Source organism: Lotus japonicus, chromosome 3 (assembly GCF_012489685.1).
Source record: "Lotus japonicus ecotype B-129 chromosome 3, LjGifu_v1.2".
NCBI classification, from domain to species: Eukaryota; Viridiplantae; Streptophyta; class Magnoliopsida; order Fabales; family Fabaceae; genus Lotus; species Lotus japonicus.
Genome location: NC_080043.1, coordinates 8,245,672 through 8,268,828, shown reverse-complemented (window position 1 = coordinate 8,268,828; position 23,157 = coordinate 8,245,672). Strand labels below are relative to the sequence as shown.

The 23,157-nt window shown below is 36.6% G+C and overlaps 2 protein-coding genes across 3 annotated transcripts; both read left to right on the top strand.

Moving 5' to 3' along the window:
- Positions 1–748: 748 nt before the first annotated feature.
- On the top strand, positions 749–4,668 carry LOC130748963 (probable NADH dehydrogenase [ubiquinone] 1 alpha subcomplex subunit 12). Its single transcript, XM_057602218.1, has 5 exons — positions 749–940; positions 1,236–1,262; positions 2,135–2,226; positions 3,969–4,078; positions 4,173–4,668. The coding sequence occupies exons 1-5, from the start codon at positions 852–854 to the stop codon at positions 4,332–4,334; spliced, it is 480 nt and encodes a 159-aa protein (XP_057458201.1). The 5' UTR covers positions 749–851; the 3' UTR covers positions 4,335–4,668.
- A 4,903-nt stretch (positions 4,669–9,571) lies between these two features.
- On the top strand, positions 9,572–22,826 carry LOC130745481 (uncharacterized). Of its 2 annotated transcripts, XM_057597770.1 has the most exons (10): positions 9,572–9,792; positions 9,884–10,271; positions 11,869–12,075; positions 12,248–12,469; positions 18,606–18,672; positions 18,797–18,862; positions 20,716–20,807; positions 21,491–21,670; positions 21,794–21,930; positions 22,346–22,826. In XM_057597770.1, exons 1-10 carry the CDS (start codon positions 9,680–9,682, stop codon positions 22,539–22,541), a joined length of 1,668 nt encoding a protein of 555 aa, XP_057453753.1. In that variant the 5' UTR covers positions 9,572–9,679; the 3' UTR covers positions 22,542–22,826. The 2 variants fall into 2 exon arrangements, with proteins under 2 accessions (XP_057453753.1, XP_057453754.1); XM_057597771.1 differs by lacking the exon at positions 12,248–12,469.
- The last annotated feature ends 331 nt before the right edge of the window (positions 22,827–23,157 follow it).

Here is a 23,157-nt window from a genome sequence, read left to right as displayed (position 1 = left end):
CACCATGGAGAGAGTTCCGAAACATGTCAAGTAATCTCCCACAAGGAGGCGCACCGCCTCTCTTCTCAGCACTCAAAACTATCAAATTCTGGTCACCAAAAATCAACAATTCATTCATAGAGTCCATAGGTGCAAGACGAGTAAGAAGCTCAAAAGTGAGATGCTTCTTGTGCTGCTCCGAAAATCCATAAATACCTGATACCCGCCTGCGTTTTGCCCCATCATCCACCGAAAATATCATGTCCATGTGGTTCAACGAACTGGAAACAATGTAACATCAACACCAGCATTCCACAATCAAGCCAAACCCCCACTACGCTCCCTACCATCCCTATCACAACCCAGCAAGATCAAATTGCACCTTTCACAAATTCCTCGTATCCCGTTCATCTCATGGTCCTTCCTCCTCGTAATTTTACAGCATGAATATTTTTTTAACTAATTTATTAATAGTTATTTTGTACACCGTGATGAAATTTTAAAATCTAAGAAAAAAATAATCAAATCAACAAAATTATTCAGAATCATAAAAAACATTCATTTGGTTAATTTAAAATTAGAAAATATAAATTAAAAATATTTAAAGTAATAAACACCATAGTTTTTTTTTGAAAGAATAAACACCATAGTTAATAGTTAATAGAAACAATTTGAAACTAAAATTAAAATTAAAAGAAAAACTTAAATAAAAAATAGTTAACTCTATTTTTTTACTGGTGAATGTCTTCAAAGTTGAAAGCATGTTTTAATTTCTCATTCCGTATTCCCAAACGCAGCCTTACCAATTCCCCAAACTCGAAGAAGAAGAAGAAGAAGAGAGCGTGGACGCAGAGTGGTGGTGACTGGTGAAGATGGCATCGCTGGTGAAGAGCATTCTCAATTCAGTGAAAGAGAAGGGTTTGGGCGGTTTCCTCAGACACCTCAAGGACGATGGCTTCATGTTCGTCCCTTTCCCTTTCCCTAATTTCTCAATTCGCTTCGAAATTCCGCTAACATTGCGAAAAATCACGATTGAAAATTTCCTGAATCTGCTTTTGTTTTACGGATCAACGTTGATTTTGGAGCTGAAATGAGACTCAGACTTGATTTGATTTGATAGCTCTTTGTTAATTTTGAGTTTTTTTGGTTGTTAATGGAATTTTGTGGTGTATTCTTCAGAGAAATGTAATGTGAGCTAGAAATTATTAGGGTTTCCTTTGATTCGATGTTCTGATGTTTTGGTTTTGAATTTTCAGGAGATGCCTTCCAGATGGAAACCTCTTGTAAGTCAATTAATTTGCTTGAGAATTTTCTGCATTTCATTTCTTGGTTTATTATACTGTATACTTTGAATGAAAAATAATGAAAAACAAAACTTTTGTTGATTGGTTATATATTTGTCTGTGTTTCAGATTTTGGGGTTTTCTTTGCTGTTTTTTTTAAGATGTTTGATAAATTATAGGGTGTAGAGATGCATAATGGAATAATAGGTACATTGGTAGGAGCCTTTTTCCGATAATTCTAGTGGGAACATGAAAAAAGGATGAGAATGTGCTAACTTTCTTTGTTAGATGGCCCTCTTGGAGTTGGAGATAAATAAGAGAGGCTTTTAGAGGCTCAGTGTGTTAATCACGGAAATTAGCGGAAAGCCAAAAATCCGCTATTTCGAGCCCTCATAGCGGATAATAGTGGGATAGCGGTGGGCCCTCAGAGCGCTATGCTATAGTACTACACCGCCGCTATAACCGCTATTTGACAACCATGGAGGCTCTTATTGCAATTTGTAGGGTGTAGAGATGCATAATCGAATAATAGGTACAATGGTCGGAGCCTTTTTCTGATAATTCTAGTGGGAACATGAAAAGGACAACAATGTGCTAACTTTCTTTGTTGGATGGCATCTTGGAGTTGGAGATAAAAAAGAGAAGAGCTTTTAGAGGCTGTTATTGAAATTTGTAGCAGATATGGACTGTTCTTCTCTAGGTTAAGATAATGTTTGTAGGTCATTGCAATGAGATTTAGATTGAAGTTTCTATGAATTTGGTGAAAGGGCTCAGATTTATATCAACTTCATTTGAACTGTTTGTTAGTATTTTATGGTGAGGGATTTAAACTCCCAGTGATACCTCTTCCTTTCCTTTCTGAATTTATGCAGGCAAACCAAGATCCACGGTATTGGGGCAAGGCTTGTTGGTGTTGACAAATTTGGCAACAAGTATTACGAGAAAATTGAAAACACAATAAATGGTAAGTGACTTGCTGTTGTGCCTATCTGTGAGTGTGTATGGTTTAGTGTAATAAATTGCATATGGCTAAAAACAGTGAAAACTTATCCCTTGAGCCCAAGACTAGCTAGCTGAACACCAGTGAAGGTGTTTACTGTGCATTTGGATCAATAACATCCAGCATTCTGATTGCTGCCCATTCCACTATGACTTGATGAACAAGAAAAGGAAATAGTGAAATGCCATGAATTTTCAAATTCTGCCTCAAAACTGTTTTTGTACTTAGTGGAAATCTACTAAAGGATGATATGTTAGTCTAACATATAAAAATAGTTCATATATATCAAGAGTAAAGTCACGGAGGCCAAAATATCTGTAAAAAAACTGAATTGCAAATTTGCAATCATGAAATGGGAAAAGATTGCGTGTGCACGCGTGATAGGGACAAGAATAATGAAATGGGAAAAAGTAGGGGGTGTGTACACTAGAAAGGAACGAAAAGACAATTATGAGCTAGGAGGGAAGGAGGGAAGCTAGATGATTAGATGGGTTTGTTACGGAAAGAGGTTAAATAGCTAAGTTGTACAGGGGAGATCATCTTTCTAGGGAAATTGTTTTGTACCAAGCTATTTTGTGGGTTAAAGGGGCTGCATTTTGGAGGAGCTCTACTCCTTGACCATATTCATCAATCATAAAAGCCTTTTTTCCTTCTTTCTCCTTCTCTGAAAGCAGAAAGATATTGAAGCTTTGTTCTACTATAAATTCTATATCACTTTTCAATATTTCTGCATATTGCACAGATCAGACAAGAATAAAATCATAGTAAACTTTTGTGCATTCCCTAAGTGAGGTAAATGAAGATAAAACAATTGTGAGGACTAATGAGGCTTGGTACAATAGTTGGGTATATAATCTTGTCAAATGGAATGTGGATGTTTTGTATTACACCGTTGAAGTTTGGTCCATTTTCACCTTCACTGCATAAGGTCTGTTTTGTACGACAATGCCCCCCCCCCCCCCCCCCAATGAGAATTATCTAAAATGCTAGCCGGTTTTTCTGTAAACTTCCTCCATTAAATACAATAAAGTTCATGGATGTTGTGTTATAAAAGACAAAAAACTTTGCGCCAAATGGGGGAAAGGGCCAAACTTGAAGGGTGTAATTTGAACTTTACCCTTAAAAATTATTGAAAAAAAACATGAGCTAATTTATTCTATTTTTTCCCCTCTTCTGCCCATTTGTTTGATTATTTGTCTTTGCTGTGCTGAGTTCGAACATTTTGTTTGCTTATTATGACTTCTACAAACACTAATATGTATTTATGGATATGGTATTTGATTAGAGCTATCCATCAATGTTATAATGTCAGTTTAGGTTATGCTATCATTTGTTTTAATGTTATGACCCTTCATAATAATCATCTTCTATCTTTGACTTCTCCAAAGCTGGGGATTGCTTTACAAGAAAAAGTGAAGGTTATAGACATCGATTAGGAAATAACAGTTAAAATTATGATCAAATGCTATAACAAACTATAAAGATATTTAAATCTCAAGTCTCAACCATTGAATTTTCAAACAATGGCTATAACTCTTCATCATTTGCTCTTAAGTGAATCATTCTCCTTTCGCTCTATCAGTCCTCTATGGTATATTTACTTGTAAACCAGTCGAGACTCAAATTTCAGTTGAAATTCTATAAACTACAGAGTTTTGACATTATAACAAATTTACAAATATCGTGGTTTTATTAAAATTTGGCAGGAAGGCACAGGTGGGTTGAATATGCGGAGAAGAAGAGATATAATGCTTCTCAGGTTCCACCTGAATGGCATGGCTGGCTCCACTTCATAACTGATCACACAGGAGATGAGGTAAGTTGGTTTCTTTCCTAATTCCTTCCTTGGTAATGCCACATGCAAAGAAATTCTGAATCCCTGACATAATAATGCAATGAATTTGTTGCAGCTTCTTTTACTGAAACCGAAAAGGTACGGTGTTGAACACAAAGAAAATTTGTCTGGAGAAGGAGAACAGTTTATCTATCATTCCAAGGGTCATGCCCTTAATCCAGGGCAGAGAAACTGGACCAGGTACCAACCATGGGAGTCCAAGGCCCCTGAACAATGAATGTTGTGCTGCTTTTAGGCGCTGATGTCTTGGGCGTTTGTTTTTCTTTCCTCCTGAAAATTTGTTAAGCATTCAGTTCATGAGGTGGAAAACAGGCTTTACTTTTTAACAATAAAACGAATTTTTAGCTGCTATAGCAGACAGATTCCCTTTGAACTGGAAAATTTTCCAATATACTGTCACCAATTGGGATGTATGTGACTTGTTAAAAGGATTTGCCCTTGTTTACAATAATCATTTGTGTAATCTCTTATTTGTACGAGTATGTGTTGTTTTAATTAAAACTGACTTGAGTAGTTATAGTACTTATCCCAGACATTATTTGAAAATTTTACCCAGATTTCTCACTTTTATTTCCTCTTGGTACATAACACTTTTCTTTTCCCTTTTTATATGAGAAGTTATACTTTCTTTCTACTTTTTATGTATGTCAGATATATTTTCCCTTGCAAATAATAAAATGAAGGTAAATGCACTTTTTTAGATCAATAAGGTATCGTTTGGCAAAAAATGATAAATAAGGTATCCGTATGATAAATTCTAACCGGAGGAAGATTCTAGCACTTATTTTAAACTATGCTGCAATATTTTGTTTGGTTGGAGGTACAGGTGGGAATAGGCTAAGCCTAGGTAGACTTTGCTTAAATAGGCTTATCGGCATGTGGCAATCTTGGCCTGCCTGAAAGTCTGGCTTGGCTTGGTAGCCTATTTAAAAAAAAAAAACCAGTTTCACAACAAGAGTTTTATGTTTGTGAAAAATCTTACATGTAAAGAAGCTATCAAACTTATAAGCAAATGGGTTAAAACATACTAAAATATTTTTTTCAACATTCAGACTCATAATATTATAAGCTACTAGGTAAGGATGAAACTAAACGAGATTATGTTGGTTTCTTAGAGTCGGAGAGTCAATTTAAAATCACACTTCATATTATGGTATTTAAATACGTCAATTTGCTTAAATATATGGTATTTAAATGCGTCAATTTTCTAAATAGACTTATAACTTTGAATCATTTTATAAGTCAATTTGCTTAAATATATAAAAATGACAATAAGTTTCTTTTTTTGTATGACAAATTTCTAATATATAGACATCATCAATGTAAAATATATTTATACTAATCATATTTACAATGTATCAGAAAAATACTAATCATATTTACTCAAATAGGCTAGCCTATAAGGCTTACAAGGCTTGTTGAATGACTTGAGCCTGACCTTTTTAACTAAATAGGTTTTTCAAAAAGTCTAAACCTTGCTTATTTACCAATTTGGCCTGGTCTGGCCTGAGCCTATGGTAGGTTAGGCCATAGGCCCATATGAACAATCTAGTCTATTCCCACCCCTAGTTGGAAGAACATGAAGGGGAATGTTTATAGGTTCAACTTTGAGGATGAGATGGGAGGGAAATCAAGGGAGCACTTAAAATTTCTCATAACTCAATTTTGCCTTTTCTTCAAAAGGAGGAGTTTGAAGGGAAATATTTTAAGTATTAGAAATACCATTAAACAACTCACAATTTCTAATTAAAAATTACCAAGTTATATATAACTAATAAATTTATCAATTAATGTTAAGAGAGACGGTTAAACTTAGACAATGTCAATTACTTTATCGACAAATGATGAGTGATTCTCCAAAAGTAGGGAAATATATTTGTTATGTCCCCCTCTCTCTCTCTTTTCAAACCCCCAACAAACATAAAAATTAGATCTTGCTCTTCTTCTTCTTTCTCACCTCGCAAAGCCGAAAAGATCAAAAGAACTAAATTATTTAACAAATAATTGTATAATAAGGTACTTAATGTCAAATTAGTTTATCAATTTATTTTTAAAAAATATACTATACATCAAATTATGATAAATGAAGTTTACAATTTTTTATTTATAATTAAACCAATTGCGTAGACATGAGTTTGAATATAGTAATATATAATTTGTGAAACATAAGATGTTGCACTGATACACCAACTCATTCATTTGTCTAATTTTTGCCACTCAATAAATTGTATTATGTATTATCTCTAATTGAACCCATTGTGAATTTCACTTCAATTTGCTTCATTTTATATTTCTAAATTCAATAAATTTAATTAAAAATGAAACACTAAATTCATGATATTTTCACATTTTCATATTTATATATTTCATCCATTAACTTATTCGTCATCATTATATATAATTTTTAAATTTTAAATTTTTTAAATGTTCCAAAATTGAATTAACTACTTTTTCTACCTTTCAATTTTATAATATTTATAGTAAGTAAATTATAGTATATACACTATTTAATTTAATAAATTTGTGCAATGTGCATCTTTGTTGTCTATCATTTAACCTCTTGTTTATTGTCTGCTTTAGAATTTAGACTGTGATTGAAAAGTAACTTTTTTTAATTTTTTTAATTTTATGTTAACTTATTTGAATTTCATCATATAATATTTGTTTTATTGTGACTAACACAATAATCAACACTTTAATAAACATGGTACTATAATGATGGAAATAACAATTGTATTTTATTAAACAACCAATATATTATGACTGCACAAAATATGATGATGATAAAATATAAATAGACATAATGTAGAAGATGAATGGTAAAAGATGCTTTTAAGATGTAGTCAGAAAAAAAAATACTCATTTCTCTCCTAATTTTTTTATCTTTTAGCTTTGACATATTTTTCAATTTTTTGTTGTTGTTGTTTTACAAGACTATTTATCTCATTTTCTTCAATCTATAACTCATTTAATATTACATTTCTCACATAGCACCTCTTATTTTCACCTATCATGATTCTCCATAATCAGTTAGCCTCCTTTTTAAACAGACTAGCAAACAATTTGTAGCAGTAAATGAAATCAGAATAAGAAAAACTTGAAAAGAATCAGGAGACCAGGGTAGCACGAAACGGAAATAAGAAAGACGAAAATAGACCTTCCACAACTGGGAGAATGATAAACTGTCTTTAATGCAGGAAGATCATCCATCATATCCAGGAGGAACACAATCACCAGTCCAAAAAAGACCATGCCAGAGCGACCAAATAAAAGGTTCCGCATGATTGTGAATGAAAAAGTGCAAAACCAAGAAGATACGTGTTCATGGAGGCATAACACTTGGGGAGAGCTTTTCTTAATTCCCAAAGCAGCTCCTCCTTATCCCATGTAATGTCATCAACTTGGTGTTTAAATGCCAGTAGTACAGAAGCATAAGCTTCCTTTTCTGCTTGGCGAATCAGATAAGCTAATTGGCTTCTTGCTCGGATTCTAGCATCCGTAATCCGAGATTTATCTGACATTTAAACAACAAATCAATATAAATTTCAATTTCTTCAACAATTGTAGATAAATAATCTCAGAGTCGACATTTAAAACAACAAATCAACGAAAATTTCAATTTCTTCAACAATTGCAGATAAATAATCTCAGAGTTTATCATCTAACATTTAAATCAAACAAATCAACAGAAATTTCAATTTCTTCAACAATTGCATATAAATGTGTTTGATGGATGTATGAGACTGTATGAAATGAAAGGTAAGATATAGGCGAGCAAGACAAGGCACGTGAGTGTTATTGCGTGAGAGAGCATGAGTGCGAGTTTGTTGCAAGTATTTTTTTCTCTCTCAAACGTTGGTTGCATTCTGAATTCACCTGGCCAATATAATCATGATGGTGTCAAAGTGAAATAGTATAATATCTATAATAAAAACACGAACTCCTCGGCTGTAACCAAATTTGAATAGGAAAATTAGATAATAATCAAAACTTTTTTTTGCATTGAAAGCACTTTTGGGGATAAATTGAATCTCCAAATTTAGCAATTAAAATCTTCATTAATTTATGACGTGGCTGATTCTGAGAGTGAGTTTTTAGTTAGAATTTCTCTCTGATCAAAATGAGGTAACAGGGTGGATATTAGAAATACCATTTTCCATGTTTCAAAACCCATAAATTGTAATTTAACAAAAAGAGTAATTCAACGTGTTCAAGCGATAGTAGGTTGAGGTTGGGCGGACCAGATTACTTATGTCCCGAGGGAGAATAACAATATAGTAGACTTGGCTAGACAAACTTCTAGAGAGGGTTCTCATTAGCGAGTTTGGCTCGAATGTTATTGCCTCCCTCTTCCTTGACGCCTTGGTCTAGTTTTTCTTTTGATGTAACTTTCCTCTTATAACAATAAATAAATATATATATATATATATATTTATTTATTGAGATCTCTCCTAGGCTCCTAGCCTTATTTTATTTTTTCTTTTGATCCTTATTTTCTCGTGAAGTTTTGTTTCTAGCTTTTGTGTTTGGGTGGTAGATTATTTTGTTGATATTCTACCTTTGCTAGTTTTTTCTTTGCGATCTAAAAACTGTAACTGCTTCGATCCCTTAATATGGTGAAACACACATGAGGAGAAACAACGGGGAAGACTTATACCATCTTGGACTAGTGAAGAGAAGTATTATGAAGGAGGAGACAATCATTCTCAATGAGCACCACTTGAAATTTCTTTGTTACCAGACCTAGGTTCATGCATTTGTCCAATGGTCCTGTCCAGATGCAAGATTACCATCCACTCGGCTACCTTGTTCATATACAACAAATGTCTTATCATTTGTCTCAAATGACTCATCATTTCAGTTTCCTTCACAGTTAAAGATTTTTGCGTATCAACATATTCATATATTCTAAGTCACTCACACTCAGATTGCTTGTGCATTGCACAGGCAATAGAAATTAAAGGCACTTTACAAACAAAAGAGGAAAGAAAACATCAGGAACGTACAAAGTGGAAAAGGAGTACAAGATATATATTTTCTAGGGTTAATTAAGTTTTTAGTCCTTGTATAACATGTGAAGTTCAATTTTCGTCCTCGTCGGAGTAAAGTTTGAATTTAATCCCTAATTTTTAGGAAATTACCTAGTTTTGGTCCTCGTCGGAGGTGGTGGTCCGATAACCTTGTCAAGTGGTCTCACCAGAGTGATGCGGCAGTGACACTTGTTAAATTAAGTTGAGTTGGATTTTCTTTTTTATTTTTCATTCCCACATCACATTTGATTAACTAACACTAAATTAACCCTAATTCATTAACTAAAAATTATTATTTTACACAACTTTCTTCTTTCAAGGACAAAATTGTACGCGCGAAAAATATCGCGGGACCAAATTGATCATTTACTCAAAAAAAAATAAAATAAAATTTATTTCATATAAAAGAAAACAATAAAAAGAAAATGCATCTCTGACAAGGAAGGACCACAGTATAAGCACGCAGTCGATTACAGTCTTCTTGCACGGTGGCTGAAACGGCGTCGCCGTCGTGGTTGAAGAAGAAGCAAGAATGTCGCAGCTCAACAGCAACATCCCAGTGAGCGAAGCGTTCTGGACTCTCGTCGACAAAGCCGACAAGAAATTCTCCAAGATCAGAGACCTCCCTTACTACCAACGAAGCAGGTTCGGTTCAATTCTCCTCCATTTCCCTTTCCTTCCACCATTCAATTTCCAAAATCAAGATTCAGAATTCTCATTCTTCTGTTGTTTACAGGCATGACACCTATTTCTACAAGGTTTTCAAGGTGTACACCCAGCTATGGAAGTTTCAGCAGGAGAATCGGCAGAAGCTGGTGGAAGCGGGGCTGAAGCGATGGGAGATTGGCGAGATCGCGTCGCGAATCGGGCAACTGTATTTCGGGCAGTACATGAGGACCAGTGACTCCAATTACCTATTGGAGTCGTATGTGTTCTATGAGGCGATACTGACTAGAGAGTATTTCAAGGAGGGTTTGTTTCAGGATGTGAATATTGCTAACAAGCAATTGCGGTTCCTCGCGCGGTTTCTCATGGTTTGTTTGGTTTTGAACCGGTGGGAGATGGTGCACCAGCTGGTTAATCAGCTTAAAGTATTGGTTGATGAATGCAAGAGGACTTTCCAGGTCTCTCTAATCTTCTTGCTCAATTTGATGATATATTTTTCGCATTGCATTTCCGTGTGTTGTTTTGAATTTAGAACAATTAACCTGAGTTGAGGTTTTATTGGTAGATAACTGGTTTGTCTAAGCATGCTTATAAGTTATAAGGGTTTTAAAAATCTTGGATGGCAGCCGACAACAAAAATGCTGTTGCGGTATAGCGCATAGCGAGATAGCTGCTATGCTTGATTTTTTGTGTAGTTTACATAATATAACTACTTACATATATATGATACAAAAATACTCAAAATTCATGACACTCGTAATTAGCATTAATAAGTCATAAGTGTCTTAAAGAAAACATACTAGTACCAACAAAAGTCAAGGTATCCAAGAGGTTTAAGGTCCCCGAGGGTTAGCTCAAGTGGTAAGAGCTAGGGGACATAAGGGTTGGGGAGGGGAAGGTCCAGGGTTCGAATCCTGGAAGGGAAATTTGAATGGATTTTCTAACTTACTAACCACTAACCACTAACATTTGCCTATCAAAAAAAATCCAAGAGGTTTAAGTCTCAATTTCCTAAACTAAAATGCATAAAAGCATGAAAGTTCTATCACTTCCTCCTCAAATTAGACCATTTTCAGTATGTTTCCGAAGCAGAAACCCTGAAATACCTCCCCAAAATGCCCTAACATGAAGTATTTGGGTTTTTTTTGGGCTTTTATCAATTCCACTAAACAGCGCCGCTATGGCGGCTATTTCCTCTACTGTAGCGGCCGCAACATTGAAGTGCACCGCTACGCAACAACTAGGAGTGGCCAAGGGCCGCTATGCACTGCTACGGATAGCATGCTATTGACAACCGTGGTTTAATCTTTAACTGTGTGTATGGAAAAGGCTTCGGTGATCCTCAATATACTATGTCATTTCAATGTTGTAATTTTGGTGACAGCGAGAGTTGGAGACTAATTATTGTAAATCCTCAACAGTGATTAAGTATAGCCGTATAGGTCATGCGTGCCCTCGTTGTTATTATCGGTAACCCAAACTTTTAATCTCTTGGTTAAATAGGCTTCAGTGCGATGTCAGGGATCCCAAAAGCTTAAGCTAGTAGTTGAAGACTTAAATGCAGGGATAGAACCAGAGAGTATAGGTAAGGGGGGGCAGAAATTTAACACATATTAAGCAAAATTAACGATGATTTATTGGAGGAGGCTATATAAGATTTTTGAGGGGGCAAATACAACATTGGAATACTATTAAAGAAATCTTTTCTCCTGGGGGGCGACTGCTCCATTTATAAGGTTCCTAGTTCCGTCCTTGCTTACATGAATGCTTTTATATATCACATTGTTCTGCTGTCTTTAATTTTGATGAATTAATTATGGTTTTTGGTAACTAAACATCTAAACTAACTGCACAGCTTCACAACAATATCAAAGTACTGCATCTTGAGATTGAATAACCTGTTGACAATAAAAAAGAGATTGAATAACCAGGCTACATTGTAGTAGATTCTAATTGGAGTGTTCCTTAAAAACCATGATGCTCTCAAGAATATGTTTTTGATAGATTTACATTTGCAGACATATTGGAAGTGACCTTCAAACAATTTTGTTACAGGAAAGTGACTTTAAAGAGTGGAAGCTGGTGGTTCAGGAAATAGTCAGATTTTTAAAAGCTGACACTGCTTTTACGAATATCAGACCCTTGAGATATAGTCTAGTTTTGGACCCTCATCCCGATACTTTACCACAGACGTCTGCAGCCATCACGAAGCGAAGTTTGAAATTACAAGACGCTGTATTAAGTAGCTTCCATCACAATGAGGTAGGCATCCAGGACCAGGACACTTTCTTGGTTTTTCCCTTTTATTGTAGAATGTAGAACAATATTTGTTGGAAATGATGAACTTAATAAGGTAGTTCTTTTACTGCTTGTAAATTATTCTGTAAAATGATATGGCCTTTCATTATTGTTTTCCAATGTCATTCCTAAACAGGTTAAGTTTTCAGAGCTCACAATTGACACTTTTAGGATGCTTCAGTGTCTGGAGTGGGAACCTAGTGGTTCATTTTACCAGGCTAGTGGTTCAAAACCTAGTCAGAATGGGGCAACTGGGACTACTCGTATCAGTTACATCCAAGATATTGCTGATCCTACCTTACCAGCAAATCCACGGAAAACTATATTATACCGTCCTTCACTGACTCATTTTATAGCTGTAAGTAATTAAGTATGAAAAGATATATGTTATTGTTTATATACTGTTGCAAACCCAAGAACCAGGCCCAGGTTTGGCAACGTCTACAATAGGAGGCCCAAGATGATGCCAGCAGAATCACCTAATGATCACTCTTCTAGAATGTAGTATTCCTAAATAACCTCCTGGTGAGGTGGCAGCAATCAAGAGGGGAAGGGGGGGACCATTGTACCAGCTGAGAGAATATAAGTTAGTTATGGAGAGAGTATTGTTTTAGGCTGGAATTGGCTAGGACTAGGAGAGAAGGAGCACTCTCGAATTTGCTCATCTTTGTCTTTTCATTTCCTCTGTTATTTGCAAATTCCCTAAACACTGCTTCTGGAATTTCTCCAGAGGATTCAGTGCTATCTAATACATTTGCATTCTCAGTTCAGTGTTATTTTCTGGTACCTAACATTGGTATCAGAGCTCCCGATCCAGAGGGAGCTTTGTATGGTGCTTACCCGCAGCGCCATGGAATCTCGAGTTGACAGTCTTGAACGCACCATCACTGAGATGAAGGAGGTGGCTCACGAGCAGTTTGAGGAACTCCGGCGACTCTTCATGAGCCGCGACCAGAGGAGAACCAGAGGACGCTCCAACACCCCTCGTCATAGGAGGACTTCGCGAGATCTGGGTTCCGTTTCTGCCGTAAGAACACACGGTGGGTCACGAACCGGGTCGCGAACCGGGTCGCGTTCTACAACACGGAGTCGCGAGCGTTTCGAACCCCACCATCATCGTAGTCATTTGAGAGCGGTGACTGGAAGGAGGGTAGACATTCCGATGTTCAATGGTGAAGATGCTTACGGGTGGCTCACCAAGGTTGAGAGATTTTTCCGCCTCAGCAGAATCGAGGAGGGAGAAAAAATCGAACTCGTGATGATTGCTATGGAGGAGCGAGCTCTGAGTTGGTTCCAATGGTGGGAGGAACAAGCTCCTGTGCGCGCTTGGGAACCCTTCAAGGAAGCTCTGATTCGTCGTTTCCGACCTGCTTTGGTTCAAAATCCCTTTGGACCTTTGCTTAGTGTAAAACAGAAGGGAAGCGTGATGGAATACAGGGAGAGCTTTGAGCTATTGGCAGCACCGATGAGGAATGCTGATAGAGAGGTGTTGAAAGGCGTTTTCCTGAACGGGTTGCAAGAAGAGATTAAGGCAGAGATGAAGTTGTATCCTGCAGAGGATTTGGCAGAGCTAATGGACAGAGCTCTTCTGTTGGAAGAGAAAAATCTGGCAGTAAAAGGGGGTAAAAGTAGAGAGGATGACAAAAGGGGATGGAAGGAAAAAGGGGGTGGGGGAGGGAGAAATCTCTCTAGTTATGGGGAAAACAGGGGAAGATTTCCTAGTACTGCAGTGGGCTACCAGGGTAAAGAAGGAGCTGGAAATCAGGATAATGAAGGGAAAAATCCTATGAACAAGGGGAATACTGGGAATCAGGTGCAGGAGGGAAAACCACCAGAGAGAAGATGGAATGGGGGGCAGAGACTTTCCCAATCTGAGTTGCAGGAGAGAAGCAGGAGGGGGTTGTGCTTTAAATGTGGGGAAAAATGGGGAAAAGAGCACATCTGTGCAAAGAAAAATTACCAGTTGATTTTGGTGGAAGTAGAAGATGAAGAAGAAGAAGAAGAGGTGTTTGAGGAAGCTGAAGATGGAGAATTTGTGCTGGAAGGCAAGGTCCTACAGCTGTCACTGAACAGTAAGGAAGGACTGACTTCAAACAGATCCTTCAAGGTGAAAGGAAGGATTAAAGACAGGGAAATTCTGATCCTTATTGACTGTGGAGCCACAAGTAATTTTATTTCCCAGGAACTAGTAGCAGAGCTAGAAATTCCAGTCATAGCAACTTCTGAGTATGTGGTGGAAGTGGGAAATGGTGCCAAGGAGAGAAACTCTGGGGTGTGCAAGAACTTGAAACTGGAAGTTCAGGGCATACAAATCACCCAACATTTCTTCATTCTCGGATTGGGGGGAACTGAGTTAGTTTTGGGAATGGACTGGCTAGCAAGCTTGGGGAACATCAGGGCAAACTTCCAGGAACTCATAATTCAGTGGGAGTCAAATGGACAGAAGTTGGCACTACAAGGAGAACCATCCTGGTGTGGGGTTGCAGCTGACTGGAAATCAATTAAAATGACAGAACAGAGAGAGGCTGAGGGGTATTTTTACTCTTATGGCTGTTTGAGTGAAGAACCAAGAGCAGAAGTTGAGACATCAGGTGCGTTAAAGAGAGTGTTAGCTGAGTTCCCTGTTGTGTTCCAAGAACCACAAGGATTGCCCCCAAAGAGAGACACTGACCATGCCATTTTACTACAAGAAGGAGCCACTATTCCAAACAGCAGACCTTACAGGTATCCTTTCTACCAAAAGAATGAAATTGAGAAGTTAGTTAAAGACATGCTGAAATCAGGGATTATTAGACCTAGCACTAGCCCTTTTAGCAGTCCTGCAATTTTAGTAAAGAAAAAGGATGGTGGATGGCGATTCTGTGTAGACTATAGAGCCCTAAACAAGTTAACAATTCCTGATAAATTCCCAATACCTATTATTGATGAATTGTTAGATGAGATAGGGTCAGCCATGGTCTTTTCTAAATTAGATTTAAAATCAGGGTATCATCAAATAAGGATGAGGGAAGAAGACATACCAAAAACAGCTTTTAGAACCCATGAAGGGCATTATGAGTATTTGGTTCTTCCATTTGGGCTGTCTAATGCACCATCTACTTTCCAAGCCCTCATGAATCAAGTTTTGAAACCTTATTTGAGGAAATTTGTTCTGGTATTCTTCGATGACATATTAATCTATAGCAAGACTGAAGAGTTGCATACAGAACATCTGAGGGTAGTATTGCAAGTACTGAAAGACAATCACCTAGTGGCAAACAGGAAGAAGTGTTCTTTTGGGCAGTGTGAGATTGCTTACTTGGGACATATTATCTCTAAAGAAGGAGTTGCAGCTGATCCAAGTAAGATCAAAGATATGCTAAATTGGCCAATCCCTAAAGAGGTAAAAGGGTTGAGGGGATTTCTGAGATTGACTGGATACTATAGGAAGTTTGTGAAGAACTATAGTAAATTGGCTCATCCCCTAAACCAGTTACTAAAGAAAAATAGTTTCAGCTGGAGTATGGAAGCAACCAAAGCTTTTGAGAAGCTTAAGGAGGTCATGACAACAGTACCAGTGCTTGCTGTTCCCAATTTTGATAAAACATTCATCTTGGAAACTGATGCCTCTGGGAAAGGATTAGGAGCTGTCCTCATGCAAGAGGGAAAGCCTGTAGCCTACATGAGCAAAACCTTATCAGACAGAGCCCAAGCCAAATCAGTCTATGAGAGAGAGCTGATGGCTGTAGTATTTGTTGTTCAAAAATGGAGGCACTATCTGCTGGGCAGCAAGTTCATCATACACACTGACCAAAAGAGCCTGAGGTTTTTAGCAGAGCAAAGGCTAATGGGGGAGGAACAACAGAAATGGGTATCCAAATTGATGGGGTTTGATTTTGAGATAAAATACAAACCAGGAATTGAAAATAAGGCAGCTGATGCTTTATCAAGAAAGATGCAATTCTCAGCAATTTCATCAGTACAGTGTGCAGAATGGGAAGATTTGGAAGCTGAAATCTTAGGAGATGACAAGTACAAAATGATCATGCAAGAGTTGGCCACCCAAGGTCACACTACAGCTGGTTATAAATTGCACAGAGGAAGGCTGTTATACAAAGACAGAATAGTCATCCCTAAAGGATCTGGGAAAATTCTCACAATTCTCCAGGAATTTCATGATTCTGCTATTGGAGGCCATGCAGGTATATTCAGAACATACAAGAGGATTTCAGCCCTTTTCTTCTGGGAAGGAATGAAGTTGGATATTCAAAACTATGTCCAAAAGTGTGAAGTGTGCCAGAGGAACAAATATGAGGCTCTAAAACCAGCTGGTTACCTTCAGCCATTACCTATTCCTTCTCAAGGGTGGTCAGATATCTCTATGGACTTTATTGGAGGGTTACCTAAGGCTATGGGAAAGGATACTATCTTAGTTGTGGTAGACAGATTCACAAAATATGTACACTTCTTTGCACTTGCTCACCCTTACAATGCAAAGGAAGTAGCTGAGTTATTTGTAAGAGAAGTGGTGAAATTACATGGATTCCCCACTTCTATTGTCTCTGATAGGGACAGAGTTTTCCTTAGCACCTTCTGGTCAGAAATGTTCAAACTAGCAGGAACAAAGCTGAAATTTAGCTCAGCTTACCATCCCCAAACAGATGGGCAAACTGAAGTGGTCAATCGTTGTGTGGAGACCTATCTGAGATGTGTGACAGGGCTAAAACCCAAGCAGTGGCCCAAGTGGTTATGCTGGGCAGAATTCTGGTATAATACAAACTATCATTCAGCAATCAAAACCACTCCTTTCAAGGCTTTATATGGGAGGGAGCCTCCTGTAATCATCAGGGGAAATGATTCCTTGACTTCAGTGGATGAAGTAGAGAAAATGACTGCTGAAAGGAATTTGATAATTGATGAATTGAAGGAAAACTTAGAGAAGGCACAAAATAGGATGAAACAGCAGGCCAACAAACATAGGAGGGATGTGCAGTATGAGGTTGGGGATTTGGTGTATCTTAAAATACAACCTTACAAACTCAAGAGTTTAGCCAGGAGGAAGAACCAGAAACTGAGCCCTAGATATTATGGACCCTTTCCAATCATAGAAAAAATTAATCCTGCAGCTTACAAGTTGAAGCTACCAGAGGACAGTCAAGCGCATCCAGTTTTCCACATTTCCCTGCTCAAGAAGGCTTTGAATGCAGGAGCCACCAGCCAACCACTACCTGTCTCTCTCACTGAAGACTGGGAGCTCAAGGTTGAACCAGAATCAATTCAAGACTCTAGAGCAAAAACTGATGGAGACCTAGAGGTATTAGTGAGGTGGAAGGACTTGCCAGAATTTGAGGATTCCTGGGAAGATTTCAACAAACTACTGGAACAATTCCCAGATCATCAGCTTGAGGACAAGCTGATTCTTCAAGGAGGGAGAGATGTTGCAAACCCAAGAACCAGGCCCAGGTTTGGCAACGTCTACAATAGGAGGCCCAAGATGATGCCAGCAGAATCACCTAATGATCACTCTTCTAGAATGTAGTATTCCTAAATAACCTCCTGGTGAGGTGGCAGCAATCAAGAGGGGAAGGGGGGGACCATTGTACCAGCTGAGAGAATATAAGTTAGTTATGGAGAGAGTATTGTTTTAGGCTGGAATTGGCTAGGACTAGGAGAGAAGGAGCACTCTCGAATTTGCTCATCTTTGTCTTTTCATTTCCTCTGTTATTTGCAAATTCCCTAAACACTGCTTCTGGAATTTCTCCAGAGGATTCAGTGCTATCTAATACATTTGCATTCTCAGTTCAGTGTTATTTTCTGGTACCTAACATATACTTTCAATAGTTTTCCATGGGCCCATAACGTACTGGTCCTTGGATTGAGTTGGGATTTGATTCCATGATGGCAATTCAGGGATTTAATGTAAAATATAAAATATTTCATTGACGAGACTAAAAAATCGTGATATGCGCTGTAAATCTGTAATACATAACACTGATCTTATATCCCTGTTATACTAGTGATCTAGGTCAAGAGCAAGTGTAGTACAACTAGAGCAGGTCTAAATAACCCTTATAATATAATAAATTCTAATGATTGTCAAGGACAATTTGTCAGGTCTCGTTTTTCTCTTATTTTATGATACAACTGTTTAGAATTAAGAAGAAAAAATGAATCCTGTACTGATAATTCTAGCAAGAAATCCAGTATTGGCCAGAGTCAGAATCAATCTCACTCCACTCCGAAAAGCTAGCTCAAGGGAGGATGATTGAACATGTCATTAGAAAGAGCACTTTGTCTTATGATACATGATTAAGAGAAAAGATAGATGAACAGGAGGGATGGATTGGACCATCTATTCTGTGTGAAGTGCGGTGGTTTTGGACATTCCTTCTTAATTTGGAGCTAATAATAAAAGTGTTTATAATTAGCATCAGAGTGACTATTTTCTTCATTATTATTTTTTCTTCGAAATTTCCTGATTATTAAAATAATTTTGTTTTCCTTTTGATTATTAGGTTCTTGCCACAATTTGTGAGGAGCTTCCTTCTGATGGTATTGTCCTGGTATATCTGTCAGCCTCAGGTTAGATATCTTCTGTTGACTTTTTTTTTGATAAGCCAGATATCTTCTGTTGACTAGGAATACAAATATGCAAAGGTGTAGGTTATATAGAATGCTTATCTCTTACTATCTACATCAAATGCAGGATCTGGTGGTGCTGCTGCACAGAACGAATCTGGTTGCATACCCTTTGGTCCCCATGGAGATAAAGGTGCATTTTAGAGGAATTTTTCATGCACTTCCATTCCTGTACTGCGTCCTATGTTTTTTGCTCTGCTTTTGTTGAAACTATTTTAATGTGCTTAGAGATCATGTTAATATAGATACTCAAATGACAGTGCTTTGCCCACTGTAACTGTATATTGCTACTTTGACCTGAATAACATATGTAAAAGTTTTATATATAGCATTTTAATTTTCAGTATTGATGCATTTCCTTCCCTTGGGTTTTGGATTTTCTTCATTTCTGCTCCACTTCTATGGAAAAAAGATTAAATCAACATTGTGATTGTAAATTTTTATTCTGATCATTGTTTCTTCGACTGTAAGATTTTTCTATCAGATGACAAATTCTTTTATCATGCTCCTTCTTTATTTTTTCTTCTTTTTGGATTAGAAAAAGTTAGTTAAAAGGAGGAAAGTTAAGATTGGAAGATATGAAATCCTTCTTGAAAAGAGAGAAAGCATTATGGATACAAACCCTTGATTTCTGGGTAATTTAGTGTCTATCACTACACTGAGAGGTCCTATTGGTTATGCATGTATGTTAGTTCCATATGTCAGAACACAAATGTATACGGACTAAAAATCATATCTAAGCTAATAGGTCATAATGGGGTATGTAAATCACATGCAGAAGGCAGCTAGGCATTATGATTATGATTGTAACTAACCTGAGGAGCTTTGAGAAACTTAATCCATACATTTTATAGTGGCTGTTTGAACTGACAAAACTAGTAAATACATGAGTTTACAATTATTACAAGATATGGGCTAATGGGCCAACTACTATGTGTACAAATGAACCTGGAAAAAAAATATTGATGCATGTTTCTGGCATACATGCATATATACAATATGCTCAAGGAACAATAAAGAACCCCTGTTCCTATTTTAACTAATTTATTGCGTGCAATTGAATGAGGAAACTAGGTAAGGAATTTGAATTAAATGATAAATACCTGTGGTCAAAGTGAAGGATTCAACTGGTTCTTTGGAGTTAACTGACCAAATATTGAAGGCATGTGCCCTTATGCACTGGAAAATATAGCATCCATGCATTAAGATGGCATATTGGCATGTTGGACAATGGTTGGAGGTCCAGATCTAGCCATTTGGAGCTGTTTGGTAATCTCTGATGGTGTGGATGCCAAGCCTCTAGACTTGGTGTTATTTGAAGTGATTGGGTAAAGCTTGTTGAACCTTTGCCAAAATGATGTAAAATGTGGAGAAAAGTTGTAAAACATTAAAAAAACGTGATTAGAAGAGGGAAGAATGCTGCTTGGTTGTTGGCACAATGCATTTGGACTAGGATTTTATTCTATTCATGTGCATCATTAAAGAGACAGGGTTGAAACCAAGTGGTTCAATCATTTTTACCTGCATTTTTCATTAGTAAAATGACCTTGTTCACTATCCACATTCAAGCCCAAATAGCTTTTACATAAGGGGGTTGTATTTTGGATTAAAAACAGTTCTTAGTCTCCCCCCCTTCTTAAGATTTTAGGAGAATTGGTTCTTGACATTTTTTCAACAGATGGCCTTAGAGGGTATTTTTGAACTCACACAATGTGAAATTTTTTATCTTAGTTTTTTAAAATTGGTCCCTTCTGTAAATAGCCTCAAGTCACTGGCTATGTTAATTTTGCTGAAATTGGTCCAAGCAATTGAAGGGAGGACTTACAACCCATGGATTTAATATTTATTATGGTCATAGGTATAGATTGAATATATCTTCTAGTATCTTAGTAGTTCTCCAGCTCATACAATGATATTATGAGTGCTCATATTATACATGTTTTATTTTTCGGAATTGCAGAATACTTTAACCCAATCCTTTTTCAGGGTCAAACTGCATATATCCATCCGATTTTCTGCCGTTTACTAGAAGACCGCTTCTTTTAGTCATTGATAATGACAACAGCAAAGCTTTTAAGGCAAGCCTTTCCACTTCATTCAATTATCTATTGAATTTTGAACAATTTTTTTTATTGAATTTATCACTAATGTTTTAAAAGCTTGGAAGTAACGATGCTGCAATATCATACTTGTTACTGAAAGTTTTAAGCATAAAAGTTAATTCTTGGGTGCTGATAGGTGATAATAAAAATTTGGAAAAAATAAATTATAATTGATTTCTTTCTTCTTCAATAAGCTCAATCTTTTTCTTTCAATTTCACTCCCAGTTGTATCACTTAAAAACAAACAATTTTACTAAGTTGCTTGGGTGGTTTAGACTTAGCAGACTGATATTTAAATACATGAAGGAATAAACACAACTTATATTTCCCTCGCGAAGCAAAATGAATTTGAGCATTTATATATGTGTAGTGTAAATTATTTATTTAGTTTCTATGATAAATTAATAATCAATTTGGTGGTCATCCTGCTATCCTCTATCCACTTTAGTTTTGGAATTGACAACTATGCTTTAATATGAAGTGTATGTAAATTGAGTGTTATCTTTATTCAGTTAGAGGCAAGAGGTATGATACAATTGGTTATTTCAAGTAAGTTTAACAATTGTTTTGTTATTCCTGACTAAAATCTGCCTTCTTCACATACTATGACCTTGTAGATTACATTAGGTCTTTTAACAAGTAATCAATAAAACGTGCAGGTCATAGCAGAAGCAGAAAAGGGAAAGCCAGTAGCCATGCTCCTTTCTCCAAGCTGTACGCCTCCTGTTGAATTTGACTTTTCTCATCATTCAAATGGGAGCCTATTCACCATGTTTCTTACGGCTCCTCTGCAAGCTTTCTGTCTGCTACTAGGACATCAAGGCACTGATAATGATCTGGTCTGATATAAATGCCTCCTTTTCTTCATGATAGCAAGCTATTTTTGTTTCTCTATTTTTTTTAATATTTTCTGGATGTGGGAAGTTCCTCTCAGTCCCTCAGCAACTTAAATTTGATTTCAGGACATATACAACAAAGCTGAAATGCTTCTCTCATCATCATTAAATAACTGGGGACTTGCATTGGCAACATCAGAGACACTTGATTCAGTTTGGGGACAGGTTTTAGGTGACCCCTTCATAAGGAGACTTCTTTTGAGGTAAAACTTGTCTTCATTTCTGTTTGAATATTTGTATTATTATTATTAATTTTTTTATTATTGCTCAATTATCTGAACGAAACTCAACCTTAGACTACAATTTGTTTTTCGTTAACAATGAATAACTGGGAGTTTACACATTCTGTTTTCTGCCTCAGAAATGAGACTTACTAATTAGCTCAACCAACTCAAAACTCAAACAATATCTTAAATTATGTTGAAAGGTCTCTTAGCGCTGAATTACTTTTAGACCAGCTGAGGAATGTATTATGCTCTTGAAATACTTGTGTTTATAAGTTTAACTTCATTAATTTTCTTGTCGTACATACTATGTTTGTTCTCTTTTGCTTCCCTAAACAAGTAGAGTTTTTTTTTTTTGTAGTTTTACAAACTAACCAAACCGACATTTTTGCAGATTCATATTTTGCCAGGAAGTGTTGGCCAGGTATGCACCAGTTTATAATAAAAAGGAATTCCTTCCAACATGTGTCCCTTCTCTTCCATCGCCTGTTCTGCCCGTCAGTCACTCATATCAAAGTGTAATTCAGCAACTGGCCAGCATTTTTGGCGCGACTAAGTATTTCATCTTCTCTGAGGATGTTCTTCCTTAAAGTACCGATAGAAGCGTTGATCAGTTGTGAACTCTGAAGATAAGCAAGAGTTTCGCTTCAGAAGCATGTCAATGTATTAATGTAAAATACAGCTTAATCGTATAGCAATCAAAAATGATTTCTATCACTTTTACTGTTTTGATCTTGATGGGTTTCCAAGAATTCAAGTACATGCTTGGGTGTAAACCTGTTTTTTCAGAATTAAGCAAATTTATGTGGATTGTAGATTGTGCTTTGACAAGAAAAACCTATGATGTGATTGAAATTAAATTGTTCATTACAAAATTGGTGGAATCTTTGATAAAATTTTGTAGAATCATCTGAATCAAGTTTAAGCTATTTTTGGAGTTATTACGATTGGTTTATGTATCATATTCTTTGTGAAAAAAAAATGAAATTACCAAAATAATTAGTTTTTAAGGTTTTTCTGATAAAAAAATTGATTTATAATGGTTCTGAATGTTATTTCGTAATAGAAAGTGGAATAGGGCTTGAAGGGAATTGAGAGAGAAATCAAATTTCTAATATATAAATCTTCTAAATTATTTCATCGAGTATTGGATACAATGAAGAGTTTACTTACATAAGGAGCTATTCTTTGGCTTTTGTTTACAGG